General features: G+C 49.5%; 1 protein-coding gene across 1 annotated transcript; it reads left to right on the forward strand.

The window, feature by feature from the left end:
* Nucleotides 1-136: 136 nt before the first annotated feature.
* Nucleotides 137-11,306, forward strand: LOC113936266 (olfactory receptor 10A7-like). The gene is given in 6 exon segments (XM_035724925.1): nucleotides 137-199; nucleotides 3,528-3,648; nucleotides 5,760-5,836; nucleotides 10,219-10,266; nucleotides 10,268-10,309; nucleotides 10,311-11,306. Coding segments are annotated over 6 exon segments (1,347 nt in total).
* Nucleotides 11,307-13,134: the final 1,828 nt, after the last annotated feature.

Raw genomic sequence — 13,134 nt, forward strand, 5'->3', positions numbered from 1 at the left:
CACACACGGACTCCTATTTTAAAAAAGTATTTCCTCTGAGGAAGTGAAGCAAGGGCCAATTCTCAGTGTGTGTGTGTGAGTGTGAATGAGTGTGTGTGAGGTGTGGATATGAAAGAGACCGTCCCAGACATTCCCGATGGCCGAAGGGGAGGAGGGATGGATCCACGTCGACCGACTCTCGCCGCTGGTTCGGGACCCGGTGGCCAGACCCCAGCCAGAGCTGTGTCTAGCCACTTCTGCCTCGGGAGCCCCTCCAGGAAGCTGCACCCCGTGGGCGCACTGTAGAGGCGCGGGGCTACTGTCTCAGCGACCCCAGCCCAGCCGTACCTTCCCGCCGGGGCCGTGTCGTTCTGCCCAGCACTGCGAAAGGTCTGGGATTGTACCTACTCAGCTCCTCGTGTGTTAAATAGATGCTGGAAAAGACATGGGGCTTCTGGGTCAGCGACAGAGAGCGTCAGGACTCACGGCGAAAGCTGTACTTTGTGTTCGTTTGCTTCTGTTCTCCACGTGCTCCGAGTCCCACGGGGACGCGAGCAAGGGGCTCGTGGCGGATAGCTGCCCGGGCACGGGCTGGGCTCCGGGGCAGGGACGCTGGGTTTGGAGGGTTTACTCTCGTTACAAGGTTTCTCACAGCACACACAGCCCTGACAGGTGGCCGGTGGAGGAGGGTCGTCGGGTTGGCACTGCTGTCATGCCCAGTAGGAAATCTGCGTGGATACTTGGGACCCGGTGATGACTGCTTCCCACCCCCCACCCCCCACCCTCCGGTACGCCCCAGCCTGGGCCCGTGTGGCCAGAGGGGAGCATGGAAGCACAGAGTGACACTGAGTGGCACCGAGACCCAACCCTCTATACATACTCGAGTAAGTTAAAAGCTGCCGCCGGAGGGTCTGGCTCTCAATTTGGCCCCGTTAAAAGACTCCAAATAAGGGGTGCCTGGGGGGCGCAGTCAGTTGAGAATCTGACTGTTGATCTCAGCTCAGTGTGGTAATTAAAAGATACAGTATTTGTTCTAGAAAAGATCTCTCTTAAAGAACGATGCGTAAGCTCTTACCAAACACAGCCTTGATTTCTAATGTATCTATGGAATAACTTTATGGATATACCATAGGTTGTCCTCCTGTGTTTCTAGTGCTCTCCTGCAATATTCATGGACTGACCTCGCGAATCGGTGCTGGTCCAAATAACTATTTTATATTCATCTCTTCCGCTCTTGCTTACTACACTTCACAGAGATAGTCAGTGGTTCCCCCGTGAGGTATTATTATTATTTTTTTTTTTAGATTTTATTTATTTACTTGACAGGGGGAGAGAGAGAGAGAGCACAAGCAGGGGGAGCATCAGGTAGTGGGAGAGGCAGGCTTCCTGCTGAGCAGAGAGCTGGACATGGGGCTCAGTCCCAGGACCCCGGGATCATGACCTGAGCTGAAGGGAGATGCTTAACCAACTGAGCCACCCAGGTGCCCCTCCATGAGGGGCCGATTAACTTGTCATTTTATTTAAACAAACAAACAAACAAACAAATTTCTAACTTCAAGACCTCTGCATGCATTTATCACAATCATTTGAGGATCTTTAAAATCTCCTTTTTATTTTTCCGTTTTCAAGATACGCTTTTATTTACATGCATTTTTTAAAGTTTTTATTTAAATTCTAGCTAGTTAGCATGTGGTATAATACTGGTTTCAAAAATCTCCTTTTCAATCTTTTGAGGTTTCCTCTCTAACCTTGCCAAATATAGTATTAATAAATCTCTAATTAATTTTAAACAAATTTGCTTTTTAATCACTATATTGTACACCTGAAACTAATATAACACTGTGTTAACTATACTGGAATTAAAATTTTTTAAAATTGCTTTTTAAAACATACCGCTACCTCTCCCATTAACATAAGGCTCAATGATCATGGTCTTAAGGTAACAGTAAAGATTTCTTTTAAGTAAGTAGTACCTGATATCTTTGTGAACATTTAATTTTTTCTTACTTGGAGGCAGGGCGAGGGATTGGTGACTCTGTGATCATTTATATCAGATTGATTCTGACCTGCATCCTTCCTTCAAATAAATGAATTAAACTTATCATTAAGCCTTTTTTTATTTTTTTAAGATATGGATGTTGTGTCATATATGTACAATTTAGTAAGAAACTAAATGACTGTCGGGCACTTTTTAATTAGAGATCTGGCATTCACAGGTTGAAAACTGTCAGATGTTATTTTGAGATTGTATCTTCCAATGTTAGTTTAAAACGAAAATAAAGCTGGCATTTTAGCATTTTGAAGAAACAGCTTATCGGGAATTTTGACATATAGGTAGATCTGAAAATCTATCTAGGCCATGTTGAAGATAAGTGAAGTAACTCTAAATGAAAGGAAGTATAGGGATTTGGCTCATCATTGCATCTCCAGCACCTAACCCCAAGTCCAGCCCATGACGTGTACACACGAGATATCTTTGTTGACTAAAGAGAAAAGCACACGTGACTACAGACATGCACATTGACTTTATATAATTCTTCTCTTTCTCTTTTTAAAAAGATTTTATTTTTAAGTAATCTGTACACCCAGCGTGGGGCTTGACCGGCTGAGCCAGCAAGATGCCCCGTAATTCTTCTCTTTCTACAAAGCTGTAGCAAGCACCTCCAGCCGGCTTCTACATTATTTTCAGCAGATCTGGCCACACTTCTGCAGAGACTCTAAATGTCTCATCGGTCCTCACTCAGCCACTTCAGCTTTCACACTAGAGACAGCCCAATAGCCCCGTCCCCGGTAGGGATGGGAACTCATTCTCCATCGAAACAATAATCTGCGAGGACAGTGCTGTTACAACACTGTTTACAGATTCTCCAAATCATATGTGGGTTCGGTATAGTCATCATCTGCATCGTACAACTGAGGAAACTGAGGCACAGAGTCCACGTCCTTACTCTGTGGTGGGGCAATCGACTGCAGAGACCTCCACCCTCAGCCACGATCATCCATCCTTCCAGCACATACATCGGGCACCTCTTCAGTGCCAGGCTCTGGGGTCAGCCCTGGGGTGTGGCCAGCAAGATTTGCCGGGACTGTTGGAGGCTGGGTGCCCTGCAAAGACTTCCTGGGAGTGGTCTTCCCTCTGGGAGGTCCGACTCCTCATCTGTCCTGGGCCCACCCCACGCTTGCCCATTCCAGGACGGAGGCCAGAGGGCTGCCTCCACTGCCCACTGCCCCGGACACCAGCGCTGAACTGAGGAGGAGAAGGGGGGAAGGCTGGTGAAAGACGAGGGGAGGGGAGAACTGTGGGGAGCCAGGAGCGGTAGGGACAGAGGGAAAGACAAGGGAGAAGAGAGGAAATCAGGTGCACGAAAACCCTGCAGCTAACCGTGCTCTTCGGCCTGGGCACACGCACTCTCTCGGTGCCTTTGGCCTTCATCCTCGCGCCCCACGCCTTTGTTCTGCTGGCCGTGGGCTAGCTGCCTTCTGCTAGGAGCCGCCTCACGGCACTACCCACCTGCAGCTCCCGCCTGGCCGTGGCGGCTCTTTCCTAGGGTGCGGTGACCACCGTGTCCCTGCGCCCCGCCGCTGGCTCCAGCACCTCCCTGCCCAGCACCACAAGCTATGTCATCCTCACTTGGGTCCTGAAGCCACTTATCGACAGCCTTCAAAACCGTGAGGTCCAAGCTGCAGCCTGCTACGCCCTCACCCGGCTCTGGGGGGTCGGGCACTGTGCTGGGCTGACCCAGAGGGGTTGGAAACAGAGCTGGGGACACTTAGCTCTGGGACCTTGCACACCTCACTCCCTCTCTCTGACCTTCTGTGCACCTTTTGGTGCATTCTGTCTCTACCAATTTCTGTGCATAGGTCAGAGGTCCTACCACATTTTCTATAAAGGGCCAGATAGTAAATATTTTCAGCTTTGCCAGCTCCGTGCTCTCTGTTGTAACTGCTCAGCTCTGCCAACGTAGCCCAAAAGCAGCCACAGATAATACATGAATGAGGGACAGACTGTGTCCCCCAAATCTCTTACTGAGATTTGAATTGTATATGATGCTCATGTGTCACAAAATATTATTCTTCTTTTGATATTCTTTCCAACCATTTATTTAATCATGTAAAAACCTTCCTCCCGCCTTTCTCTCTCTCTCCCTCTCTCTCTCTCCCTCTCCCCCTCTCCCTCCCTCCCTCCCTTTCAAACCTATGGCTTGAGGGCTATAGGTAATGGGCAAAGAGCCATAGCTTGCCAACCTCTGATACAGGGCAAAAGGCTGACCCAATACAATCATTGTCAAGATGGAATAAATAAGGTATGTCAGGCATGGACTTTCACGTTTTGTTTTTTGGGTTTTGTTCGTTTGTTTTTGGATTCCAGTCAAGTGTAAAACATTCATTGTCATCCAAGTACAATAGATAACACTTTCTATAGAGTTTGTTTATAAGGACTTTACACGTTGTAACTCAAGCTACAGAATAGGCTTATCAGGTAGATAGTACTGTGATCCTTACTTTACACACTTAACCATGACAAAGCGGGAGCACAAACGAGTTGGGTAACATACAGCCAGTAAGAGATGTGTGATGGTCACATGCAGTCAGTCAGGTCCCAGAGCCATTTATGACAACATGGGTGGACCCAGAAGGCTTTGTGATAAATCAGAGAAGCCAAACAAAGACACACGCTGTAGGATCTCACTTATCTGTGGAATCTAAAATTAATACAGACATGGAGATAGAGAAATACACCAACACTGATTCCAGTACAGCTATGACATAGATGTGTCTGTAGAAATAGAGATGGAAGTAGAAAGGGACATGGACGCAGATATATCTGAAACTTCGCTCATCCTTATGTCCTGAGATGCTGATATTCTCCGCTCTAGCCCGTGTTTAATGCGGTCTGTGACTTATGAAGCTGACTCACAGCTGGTAAAAGTTAGGATGCAGCAAATGGCAACAGTCATCTGCTCACTCTGCAAACACATATCAAGTGCACACAATAAGACGTGCACTAATGCGGGCCCTGCAGATGCGGCGATGTGGTTAGACATGCAGTTGTACTAGCGCCAGAGAACGTCTGTCTGTTGCAGGCACAGGAAGAACCAGGTGCTGTGCTGGTCCCTTGGAAGCAGGATTTGTGTCGATCCTTGGTCATCACATGTGGCTGCAACATTGGGAGGCAGGTGCTATTTTTACACCCTGTTTCCAGAAGGGGAAACTGTGGGTCCCAGGGCTCAAACCCTTCACCCAAGCACACAGGGTTACTATTTCCATTTCCTAAAATAAGTCCCTCCAAATGGCTATTTTTACTTCCATGATTGAAGAATGGCAGCCATATGGGAAAAAGCACAAATCAGAAGCACAGAGCTTATCTCGGGTCCCCTGACATAACCAAGAATTATGGGGCTGTGGGAGACATGGGGCGAGGACATGGTAAGGCATGAAGATGGGGAGGTGGGCAGGGGCAGATTTCAGGGGGCCTTGGACGCTAAGATGAAGAGCATACGGGGGTGGTAGGAGCAGACAGTATCCAGCCCCTCTGGAACATTCTGGAAGCAGGAGGTCAGAAGGAACACGGGATGGAGAAGCCCAGGAAGAGGGAATGTAGTGGGAACTACAGCCTTGAGAGAAGCAGAGACTCCTCGCTCCCCAACTCCCTCTGCCTTCACCTGGAGCACACAGGTGCCAATTTGGTAACGAGTAGAATTCTCTGTGGGTTAAGTCCTCAGGGCTCTCATCGTATGGCCAGAGCCAAAGACTGAAATCTCTGGTTCCTGCAATCCCAGGCAGCCCTGGGAGCTCCTGGATCAACGGGGAGAGTCAGAGCTTTGTGCTCAGTTCCAGGCAGACCAAGAAGCAGAAGGTAAGTGGGTCCTCTGTGAGGGGAAGGGCTCCAGGCTGCAAGGGGAAGAGAAGGTTGGGGTTCCCTGTGGCCATCGTTCTTTGATGATGATGTTGATGTTGATGGTGGTGATGATGGTGATGACAGCTGGCGATGAAGAGGGCGGTGGTAATCATGGTGGTGACGAGGCGGATGATCACGGCTCTCAGTTATTGAATGCTCACTGTGTCCTCACCGTCGTGTATGATCCCAGTGAATTCTCAAAGCAGTCTTATGGGGTAGACGCCATCAGTTTGCAGGCCAGGAAACAGAGACTCAGAGAGGTTTTAGAACGCACACACCTAGTATAAATGGCAGAGCTCAGGTTTAAGTCTCCATCTGGCTGGCTTTAAAGTCAGCTCCCACCAGGCCTTTCTCCTCCCACCAGCCCTGAGCCATAGGTTTTGTTACCTGCCTCCCCCCTTTGTAGAAGAGGGAGTGGCGACCTCATCCCAGCTAAGCCACTCGCCCAAGGTTGCACGGCTTCCTTGAGCCCTCGCTCGGGGCTGCTATCACCCCCGTATTTGGTAGGGTGGCTCAGCTCTAAGCTCGTCTCCTGTAGCAGGCATTCCACCATTAGTGCTGTTTGCATGAAACCTCTCAGTTAGGGGAATTTCTTCAAGGCAGAAGGTTCCTTTCCTGTGCAGGGGGTGAGCATCCTAGGCAATCTGGGGCTGCATGGAAGGAGGCACTGGGTCATTAACGGAGGCCGTCGTCATTCTGCCCCCTCTGCTTGGATCATCCCTGACACGGCTGGGGGGGGAGGGGGAGGGGGAGGGCTTTGGAGGGACATTACCAGCCCTTGTCTGGGAATCGTATTGCAGGAGGAATAATCCAGAGAGGGTGTCTTCACTCACCGCCATGTGCAAGGTACTGGGTCAGGCACTGGGGTTCAAAAAGGACTGGGGCAGAAAAGTCCCTGCCCTCAGAGAGAGTCATGAAGGGGTTTTGTGTGAACTTTGCCTATTTCGTGGGCCTCGCTGAAGAATTTGAGAGCCCTTTACCAGATTAAAAACATTCTTACTGTTGCAAGAGACCAGTGGTCACATTCCTCGGTATGGCCCAACCGTCCCCCCAGACATTCACCAGGATTTTAATGATTTCTCTGTGTGTCTCTGTCCCTGTGTCTGTCTGTATCTCTGTGTTTAATGTGTTATGACTGGTAGCCATTGTTTGTAAGCAAGACCCCCTCTCCTGACAGAGGGTGGACACCCTCCTGGGAAGCCAGTGTGAATCATTCTGGCCAAGGTTCAGACACTGGCTGCTACGTGCTCCCTGTGAGCTGTGGGGACACGGGCTGTTACTTCCCGGTTACACGGGGACGACAGTACCTAGTTTATAAGACTGTTGTGTGGAGTCAGAGCATTACTGAAGTGCTTGCAACTTTGCCCGGTACCAAGTCCCGTGTAAGTGCTTGGCGTGTACAAGATCGGTCCCTCTCTTTCTCCCTGGGCATACCGGCTTTATCTGTGTCCTTCCTGGGAGGGCAAGGAAAATGACAGGAATTTCACAGGAAGGGAAGTGGATTTGGCTGAGGGCGGATACCGTGGATGTTGAGTGGAGAGGGGAGGTGGGGGAGCGGATGGGGAGGCTGCAGCAATGGTCCAGGAGGTAAAGATTGCACAAGGAAGAGAGTTTCCCCAGAACTGTGTGAAAATGAGACCAAAGCTGTCAGACATGATTGTATTAAAAAGAAAATCAGAAGTCCACTGGTGCAGGACGAGGAACCAATGGCATTGTTCTCTTCCTGCAGGAGCATTCCACAGTCCAGAAAAGGGACTCCCCAGACAGGAATCTGGTAAACTGCCGAGTCCTTTATATAAACCGATACGGTTATGAGCTGCCAGGGATTTTGTGCACCTGCCAGAGTTTTGTTACCTTTTGCAATGTTCTAAAGCAATGTTTCCCAGCCTTAAAAGTAGCTCAAACAAAAGGAGGTCCTAGTGTGCCTTTCTTCTTAAGTAAGAGGCCATTTTTATAGGGGTATTTCTCAAATTTCTTTTGATAATGAGCTCTAGGAAGAAATACAGTTTACTTCCTGGATAAGAATGCATATTTGCGTGCACACACACACAACAACGGAAACTAAAGCATCGTGAAAACAACGGAAACTAAAGCGTCGTGAAACAGTCCTCACTCTTATCATAAACCACGATCTCATTTTGTAAAAAAAAATTTTTATTATGTTATGTTAGTCACCATACAGTACTTCATGAGTATCTGATGTAGTGTTCCATGATTCATTGTTTGCATATAACACCATGATCTCATTTTTAAAAATCTACTGTACTTCATTCAAAGAACGCTGGTCACGTCCTACCAAACTTAGGATCCACTAGTGGATCACAGGTCCTCGTTTTGGAACACCCTGTGGCAAAGAATGACAATCTGCACTGTCTTTGAGTTTTTGGAAATTCAAGGAGCGAGAAGGCATAGCCTGAAGCACTGATGTGCCCTGAGGTGCAGCCTGTTCGTAGTGTAGTGATTATAGCTGGTAAAGCAAACGACGGTGAAAACTCGTGCTTTGCAGACCCAGCAGAGGCAGAGAGGTGCGCGTGGGTTTCAGGAACACGGGGGCTTTGTTGCTGCACACAGCTCTGGGTCCAATCCTGCAATTTCATAGAGTCGATGAAATCGGACTTCATAGTGTTCAATTTTGCAGGAACTGATGAATACATTCTCGTAATAAAACGTAGAAGGGACACCCTGGAAATTTCCCCTTGACTTTTGCCTCCAATTACAATGCTCACCCTTCCCACTGGTGAGTGTCCTTCCCTACATTTTCTGTGCATTTATATCCACGTCTGCCATACAGCGGGGCTCAGGACGGCTGTTGCATCGGTCCAGCCTCCTCACTCCGCAAGTTGCTACTTTTTGCATATGGTGCCTCCTGCATATCCTGCGTATCCAGACCCCATTCTTTTCTAAAGGATACATAATAGTCCTTGTAGACCTGCCACAATTCTGCCACCTTCAAATAACTTCCCACTGCATTTGGGATAAAACAAATTAAGATCCCAAACCCTCAGCATGACCATCACTCTGAAGAAGAACATGACATGATATGATTTATTTTATAAAATAAAGATCAGTAGGGCCGTCTTAGGGTTTTTAGATGAAGTGCTACGTGCTTTAGTAGGGTTATTTCTGGAGATCCTGCAAATGAGGGAAATCCTGCTCTTATCACACCACAGATAAGAAAACAGGCTTCAAGACAGTGAAACTTGCCCGAGTTTGTACATGGCAGGGCTGGGAATAACCTGAGTTTTTTCTATCCTTCAAGACCAATCTCTTAGCCAATACCCTCTCCTGCCTCCCGACATCACTGTACCCTAATTTCTCATCTACTGGTCCCACCGCTCCTGCAAGCCTGGTGTTTTCTTTCTCAAACTGCAGGTCATGACCCATTAGTGGATCCTGAAATCAATGTACATCAGGGTTTCTCAGTCTTGGTCCTACTGACATTGGGGGTAGAATCGTTCTGTTTTGGCGATGCATGAGGTCTCCTGTTCTGGGTGTTGTAGGATGTTTAACAGCACCCTTATCTTCTACCAACTAGACACCAGTAGCACCTCAATTATAACAGCTCAAAATGTCATCATACACAGTCCCCCTGTAGGGGAGGGGGGGACTAAATCATCCCCGGTTGAGAACCACTGGTTTAGATGGTCAAAACCAACATTTTTAAAAAATGAGATAAAATAGACTCGAGCCAAACAGATAGAAAATATTTTGTCGGGAGAAAGTACATGCTTAAGTCTGTTGTCTACAGAATGGAGACTCAACCATATAACAGACTGAACTTTATCGAGCACCTACTATGTGCCAACCACTCTTTGACATGCCACAGACACAGCTCCGAAGCAGGCAGAAAAAAGGTCATGGATGTGACCCTCTAAGTGGGGCAGATAGATGATAGACAAGTAAGCAAATAAACCAGGATACTTCAAATGTGCTTTACGATCGAGATGGTGTCATAGAGAGTGGCTAGTGTACGTGCATGTTTCGGAGAAGATATTTGAAAGTAGGTCACTGAAGAAGGGCTGTCTGGTGAGGAGGGGCATTTTAGTTCATATTTTTAAGAAGAGAAGGAAACAGTTGCATAAATATCCAAGGGAAAGGTATCTCAAACCGAGGGAATAGCAAGTGCAAAGGTCCTGAGGCAGGACCAGGCATTGTGGATGCAGCTCCACAGAGAAGAGGTCAGAGGGTGGTTGGGCCAGACCAGTTAGGGCGTTGTGGGCCTCCTAAGGCCCTGGGATCTCCTTCCATGCTCTGGGTGGCGGGGGGGCATTCAAGGAGGACCCTGGGTGTGGCGCGAGCTGATCTGCCTTTTGATAAGATGCCTCCCCTGCTCTGCACAGCGCACGTTGGGGAGACAGAGCCCGGGCAGGCGCAGCTCTGCTCCTCACGGCCTCTCCTTACCTCTTGCCCTCCCAGAGGCCCCTTCCCCCAGCCCGGGTTCATGCCGACGGCCTGGGCTCCCCCGGGCGCCCCCGAAGCCCCAGCCTGCGCCAACCAGAGCTGCGCCCCCCACGACCTGGTCCTGCTGGGCTTCGCGCACGTGCCCACGCTGCGGCCGCTGCTCGCTGCGCTCTTCCTGGCCATGTTCCCGCTCACGCTGCTGGGCAACGCGCTCATCGTGCTGCTGACCGCCCTGGACCCGGCCCTGCGCGCGCCCATGTACTTCTTCCTGCGCCACTTGGCCCTGCTGGAGGTCTGCTTCTCGCTGGACATCGCGCCCCGGCTGCTGGGGACCCTGCTGCGGCCCGGGTGGGGCGTGTCCCCCGCGGGCTGCGCCCTGCAGCTGGTCCTGGTGCTGTCGTGCGTCACGTCCGAGTGCTTCCCCCTGACAGCCATGGCCTGGGACCGCTACGTGGCCATCTGCAGGCCCCTGCGCTATGGCGCCATCATGAGCCCCCGGCTTTGCCACCTGCTGGCCGCCACGTGCTGGCTGGCCGGAGTCCCCGTGTCGCTGGTCTTCACCATCTGGCTGTTCAGCTTCCCCTTCTGTGGGCCACGTGGCATCCGCCACTTCTTCTGTGACATCGCCCCTCTGCTGAGCCTGGTGTGCGGGGACACCAGAGTCTTCGAGGCCAATGTGTTGGCGGCCACTGTGCTGGTCATCATGGTTCCCTTCTGTCTGATAGCCACGTCCTACACTGGGGTCTTGGCCACCGTGCCTCGGATGCCATCCGCCACGGGGCGCCACAAGGCCCTGTCCACATGCGCCTCCCACCTCATCGTGGTGGTTCTGTTTTATGGCACCACGGGGGTCATCCACTTGCGACCCGAGGCCAGCTCCTCCCCAGAGAGCAAGCAGGTGGTGTCCCTGTCCTACACCCTGGTGACCCCCATGCGCAACCCCCTCATCTACAGCCTTCGGAACAAGGGGGTGAAGGCTGCCCTGGGGCGGGTGTGTGTTCAGAGAAGACGAACCCATATTCCATAACCTCTCTGTGGTTCCACCCCCTTCATTCAGCCTTTGCTGGATGGCCCTCCCAGAGCAGAAATTGGGAACCTCAATGTGCCCCACATGGATCTCTTTCTGTTTTCCTTCTCTGATTCCCTGTTTTGGCAAGGGTGCCAATGCCTCTCTAAGGGCCGTCTTGAGTCCAGCCATCATTCAGGCACACTCTCTTGAGTATAATAGGGTTCTGTTCCTGGTAATGGAGCATGAACCTTATGTGTGTTTATGGTCATAGTATGGTTCCCATGGAAGTGGTGTGGCAAGCTTTCGCAAAATATGAAAAAGCAGGCCACCCAGTTAAATTTGAATTTCAAGTAAACGCCAAACAGTTTTGAGTATAAGTATGTCCCATGCAATGTTTTTTTGCAATTGTGTTTTAGTATGAATATGTTTTTCTTCTTCATGACTGAATAATATTCCATGGTATGTATCACATCTTCTTTATCCATTCAGCTGTTGATGGGCACTTAGGTTGTTGCCACATCTTGGCAATTGTGAATAATGCTTCAATAAACACAGGAGTGCATACATCTTTTGGATATCCTGTTTTCATTTCCTTCGGTATCAGTCGAGAAGTGAAATTGCTGGATCCTCCGGTAGCTCTATTTTTAACTTCTTGCAGAACCTCCACATTGATTTCCACAGTGGCTGCAGCAACTTACATCCCCACAGACAGTGCACGAGGGCCCTGTTTCCTCCACGTCCTCACTGACATTTACCTCTTGTCTGTTTGATGATAGCCATTCCAACAGGTGTGAGGCCATTTCTGCGTTTCTTAAAGTTTTTATTTGAGTTCCAGTTCGCTAACGTACAGTGTTCTATTAGTTTCAGGTGTAGAATAGAGTGATTCAACACTTCTATACCCTTAGTGTGGTTTTTATTTGCATGATTAGTGTTGCCAAGTGCCTTTTCATGCACCTCTTGGCCATCTGGGTCTTCACTGGAAGAATGCTCAGTTACGATTTTATTTTATTTTATTTTTATTATTTTTTATTATGTTAATCACCATACATTACATCATTAGTTTTTCATGTAGTGATCCATGATTCATTGTTTGCATATAACACCCAGTGCTCCACGCGGAACGTGCCCTCCCTAATACCCATCGCCCGGCTCACCCATCAGTTACAATCAGCACCTAGCTCTGTGTGGTACTTAGCCGTCACTCAGTGAATGTTTGTCTAAAGAATGAGTGAATATCCAGATGTGCTTCTCTGGACTTTCCCTCCTCGAGAGGCCTGGGGTCTCCTTCCACAGATGGCTGGGGTCAAAGACATCTGTAGGGATGTAAGCCCATAGCCCACTTCCCCTCCTCCTGGCCAAGAGCCAGTACTTCTCACTCTGTGCTGTTTCAGTTGGCATTGATCTCTCCATGGAGCCACTACTGTATGTTTTTTAAAGACTTTATTTATTTGAGAGAGAGAGAGAGAGAGAGGGAGGGAGGGAATGAGCAGTGGCGGGGGGGGGGCAGAGGAAGAGGGAGAAGCAGATTCCCAGCTCAGCAGGGATCCCGACGCGGAGCTCGATCCCAGAACCCCCAGATCCTGGCCCGAGCCGGAGGCAGATGCCTAACTGACTGAGCCACCCAGGTGCCCCGCCGCCACAGTATTTTCTCTCTGAGCACAACTTTTGTTTCTCAGATTAGCATAATACTCCTATCAGTTCACTCAGAAGAAGTGTCATTTGTGCTTGTCCCGTGCGACCAAGACTGGCTCTCTTTCCGCTGTACTTGAGGCTGGTGGGATGTAGGTCTGGACCTGCCAGGAGACACCTGGGCAGAGCATATTTGGAGTAAAACCCGTTGAAAAGC

The sequence above is a fragment of the Zalophus californianus genome, chromosome 17 (assembly GCF_009762305.2).
Source record: "Zalophus californianus isolate mZalCal1 chromosome 17, mZalCal1.pri.v2, whole genome shotgun sequence".
Classification (NCBI taxonomy): Eukaryota; Metazoa; Chordata; class Mammalia; order Carnivora; family Otariidae; genus Zalophus; species Zalophus californianus.